Here is a 4,420-nt window from a genome sequence, read left to right as displayed (position 1 = left end):
ATCTCAACTGAGAAGAGCCTTGAAAAACAGTACTCCGTTTCCATAGCGTCGGAAGGCATCGCCATGGCATGGGTACTGAGGAGCTCTCGGTGGAGCGAGCTGAACACAGCCGAGTGCCATCGGTTCCTGCCTCCTTCAGCGGCCCGTAGCATAGCTGATCGAGCCTCTTTCTGCACATGTATGTGTAAAGGGCTAAGATTCATCATGGCTTCCATCGCTGCTGTCGGAGTGGACCTTATAGCTCCAGTGGCCATCAGACACGCTAACCTTTGAAGACTACTTAATAGATCTTGACAGGTTTTTTGTTGGGTTTTCCTGTGCCATACTACGCAGCCGTATGTTACCATAGGTCTCACTACGGCTTCGTATAGCCAAAGAGTTAGCTTCGGCTTTAGGCCCCATTTTTCCCAACTAGTCTACAGCACGATCCCATAGCGCATTTAGCTTTCTGGGCTATGTACTGCAGATGTTGATTCCAATTCAGCTTCTGATCTAGGATTACACCAAGATATTTGGCTTCTTTGGAGAAGTTTACCGTTTCCCCAAAGAAATCAGGTGGTCTCAGACCATCTAGGATCCTTCTTCGGGTGAACGGTACAATTATGGTTTTGCTGGCATTTACAGAGAGTTCATACTCCCTGCACCAGCACTCTACCATCCTTAGGGCTCTTTGCATCAGATCTGAAATCGTGCTGGCGCTTTTGCCTACGATGGTTATGACGAGATCATCAGCGTAGCCCTGAGTGTCGAAGTGAGCTTCATAGAGCTCACAGAGCAAGGTGTCGACAACAATGGACCACTCCAGGGGCGATAGTACGCCGCCTTGGGGACATCCTCTTGTTATTTTAACCTCAATGCTCTTGTCCAGGAGTGTTGTTTTAACAGTCCTGTTGGTTAACATCGATTCTACCCACGTAAGTGTTGTGTTATCGATGTTTTTGTCCCTCATACATTTGAGAATGACATTCGTCGAGGTGTTATCAAAAGCGCCCTCTACATCTAGAAAAGCACAGAGGGCAATTTCTTTGTCCTCTAGTGCTTTCTCAATCCTATCAGTAAGTTCAATAAGGGCAGTTTCCGTAGATTTGCCCTTCTGATAGGCGTGCTGCTTCACATGCAGTGGGTTTTGTGTGTAGCCCGTTGTAATGTGAAGATTGATCACCTTTTCCATAGCCTTGAGCATGAAGGAGGTGAGACTTATGGGTCTATAGGACTTAGGTAGGGACTTGTCTCTATTTCCCGTTTTGGGGATAAAGGTCACCCTCACCCTAGTCCATAGGTGTGGCATGTATCCCCAGGCATAAGAAGCTCTGAAGATTTTTACCACAATTGGAAGGATAATATCACATGCTTCTTGTAGTAGTGCTGGAAATATATTATCCTCTCCCCCGGTTTTAAAGGGCATGAAGCTTTTGATTGCCCATCTAACACGGTTAGGAGTGAAGACCTGTGAGGCTTTTCTCCAGTCCTCATTACTTGGCCTAATTTTGGTAGGCTGCTGCTGCCCTGCATGTGCATCACTGTGCCCATCCAGCGATCCAGGAAAGTGGTTCTGTGCAAGCAGCCTTAGAGTCTCCTCTGGGGATTCAGTAAAGGTCCCATCTGGTTTTTTAACCAGTCCCAGATTAGCGGAAGGCGATTTAGACAAAATCTTTTTGATTTTCGCCACATGAAGGGCACTTTTTACCTCTTCACAGAAGCGCCTCCAAGATTGCCTTTTCGCCTTCCGGAGCTCGCGATTAAATTCAGTAAGGGCTTTCCTATACAAATCCCATTGCTTCGTGATTTTAGCCCTGTTGAATTCTTTCCGAGCTGTTTTTCTTAGATGCTCCAGGTTAGAGTTCCACCAGGGGACCTTAGTGTTAGAGCATCTAGTTTTAGAGGGCAGCTGTTCTCGTAGGCATCTAACATGCACCTTCCGAGCTCCTCTACTGTGTATTCGAGTTGCTGTATGGATTTGACGGAGCCTCTCATAATCCCTAGGTTTTCCGAAACTTGGTGTCGATAAACCTCCCAGTCTGTAGCCTTCGGGTTTCTGAGGGTCTCCACTTGGCTCTTCCCTATGAGAGCAATGTCGAATCGTATGTGTCTGTGATCAGACATGGATGCCTCTTTCGAGACATGCCAGTTGCAAGCACGTCTTTCAAGTAGACCTGTGCAGATTGTTTCATCTAGAACCTCCTGACACGCGCGTGTGACGAAAGGTGGTGTGTTGCCATCATTGAGTGTTAATTGGTTGTTAGTCAGGAGGAAGTCAAACAAGATCTCACCTCTCTTGTTGGTATCCGTACTGCCGTAGGCTGTGTGATGGGAATTGCAATCGGCCCCTATCACAAGCTGGGCATTTTGGTCCTCACAGTACTCCACCAGTGGAGCGAGAGCCGTTGACGGATCTGTGTGCTCCCCGGGCAGGTAGGCCGAGCTAACAATGAGCTTCATGCCCTCACAGCCCGGCAGCATTACATGTGCCGCTACTAGGTCATCAGTGCAGAATCCTGGAATCGGCAGAAATTTCATATTCTTTTTAAATACTATGCAAGCTCTGGGTCTATTGCCACAAGTATTGTATAAAACGTTACCTGCAGCGGTCAGTCCCAGTACCGTGTTTCCATGGATCCACGGTTCTTGTAACAAAGCCATGTCCAGTCCATCCTCTTGGAGGACCTTGCACGCAACGGCACTGGATGCTTTCGCGTGTTGGAGGTTGGCTTGTAAGATTTTCAACATGGTGGTAGGAAGGGAGGGGATAGGATTTAGGATTTGGAGATTAAGGAGGGTAGGTTGAAGGGATTAGGTTTAGAGACTTGGTGGGTTAAGGTGGGTTGTTGAGCGGATTACGGGAGGCCTTCTTGCTGGAGTGCTCCTTTGCCAGAAAGGGCAGCTGCGTGGGCCGCCTCACTCCAGCTGCAGCTCCAGCAGCTCTCCTACGTAGCGCCGGTACCTTGCGGGCCCCCGGGCGCGCGGGCTTGCCGCCCCGTGGTGCAGCACCCCCGGCTGGCGGCGCGCGTGACGGCCCCGGCCGGTGAGTATTTATACCACTCGGCTCCGCAAATGGCTCTACCGCCGGAGCCGCGCTCGAGCCCCCTCGGCTCTCTGCTTCCACCGGCCCATCAGGCCTAGCTTGGCAGTGAGCCGCCGGGAGAGTGGTTTGCGCGGTGGGTTGCTCCACGGCGGCTGCGCCCTTCGGGACTCTGACCCTGAAAACAGCCCCAGCCGTTCCACAGTTGGGGCGGAACTTCACAGCCTTGAGTACTTCGTAGGAGGCTTTGGAGACAGAGAAGGTCAAGTGTTGACCATTCTTCTCGAGCCTCCTACCAAGCACTCGCCATGTGCTGCAGTCGAGGCCTTCGTTCTGCTTTCGCAGCAGATCTATGAGGACCTTCGGTTCCGCAAGGGACTTGAAGTAGGCCGTCGCTATCACGGGCCTGGGTAGGGCTTGCCCTTCAACTGTCTTCAGGGCTGCCCCCACCCAGGGCCGAAGTCTGCCGCTACAACCGCAGAGCCAATCCCGACTGGCCTGGTTGAGACACGTGACGATAATGTGACCGTCTGCGTAGGACACTCCCCCGAAGACGGGTGCTGTCCCTGGCGCAAAATCGGTCACGTAGAGCACTCTCTCGATGGCAGCGTTAAAGAGCGCTACGTCCTCAATACTGAGGGCCCTTCGCTCATCGCGCACTCCCACCTTGAGAGAGCTGGCGGTGGGGCGGTCCTCCGGGGTCCCATCACACCTAGGTTGCTTCCGCGGTGGATTTGGCGGCGTTTGCTCCTCCGACCTAGTCCTTTTACTGGCCTGGGTGGGAGTAGCTTCAACCTCCAACTCACTCTCAGTCTCCGCAAGCGGCCTTCGATGATTTTGCCCTTTGCCAGCCACATGCGGAGCCTTCTCCTGGCGGCACCTGAGCGAGCCGGTCTTCGGGTAGACACCTGCTCTCTCTGGTTGCTGCTAGCCCCTTCAGGGGCGACTTGGTCAGCAGGATTTTCCGGTACCCCAGTGACCAAAGGAGGGACGTATGGGTCGTCCCCAGCAGTAGCTAACTTAACTACGTCCAAAATCAAATCTTCCATTGACATGAAGATCCCACGAGTAGCTAGGGAAATAAAGGTCAGGCCACCCATACAGAACCCCGCATGCACAGGTAAGGCGGGAGACGACCCGGCACCCGGTTTCCGCCTGGTGCTCGGTGCCCTCCGTTTGCGACTAAGCTCCCCTTTAGCCACGCATCTTTCGGCACGGTAGGATCACACCTTGGATTGGGGATTTTTGGAGTCGAGGTTTACTCCTCGAGGATAGCAAGGGATGAAGGAATGTGATAGAGTAGGATTGGGGGAGGGGGCCAACTACAGGACTCCGGGATTATACTAATGATTAGATTAGGTATGTATACTAAGTGTCAAAAAGGATATACGAGTAATAGGC

The 4,420-nt window shown here is 51.9% G+C and overlaps 1 protein-coding gene across 1 annotated transcript; it reads right to left on the bottom strand.

Moving 5' to 3' along the window:
• Nucleotides 1-1,821: 1,821 nt before the first annotated feature.
• LOC119692137 lies at nt 1,822-2,727 on the bottom strand. The gene is made up of 2 exons (XM_048633210.1): nt 2,580-2,727; nt 1,822-2,495 (listed from the first exon to the last, which is right to left on the bottom strand). Exons 1-2 carry the CDS (start codon nt 2,725-2,727, stop codon nt 1,822-1,824), a joined length of 822 nt encoding a protein of 273 aa, XP_048489167.1.
• Between the last annotated feature and the right edge of the window lie 1,693 nt (nt 2,728-4,420).

Source organism: Plutella xylostella, chromosome 5, assembly GCF_932276165.1.
Source record: "Plutella xylostella chromosome 5, ilPluXylo3.1, whole genome shotgun sequence".
NCBI lineage: Eukaryota > Metazoa > Arthropoda > Insecta > Lepidoptera > Plutellidae > Plutella > Plutella xylostella.
This window is presented reverse-complemented; position numbering and strand designations above follow the sequence as displayed.

What these genes read in the sequence shown, in the direction of transcription:
- LOC119692137 (XM_048633210.1), bottom strand. Translation starts at nt 2,727, where the DNA reads ATGTTGAAAATCTTACAAGCCAACCTCCAACACGCGAAAGCATCCAGT. An exon ending in ACTGGGACTGACCGCTGCAG is followed by an intron (nt 2,496 to 2,579) that starts GTAACGTTTTAT and finishes TGCCGATTCCAG; the next exon opens with GATTCTGCACTGATGACCTA.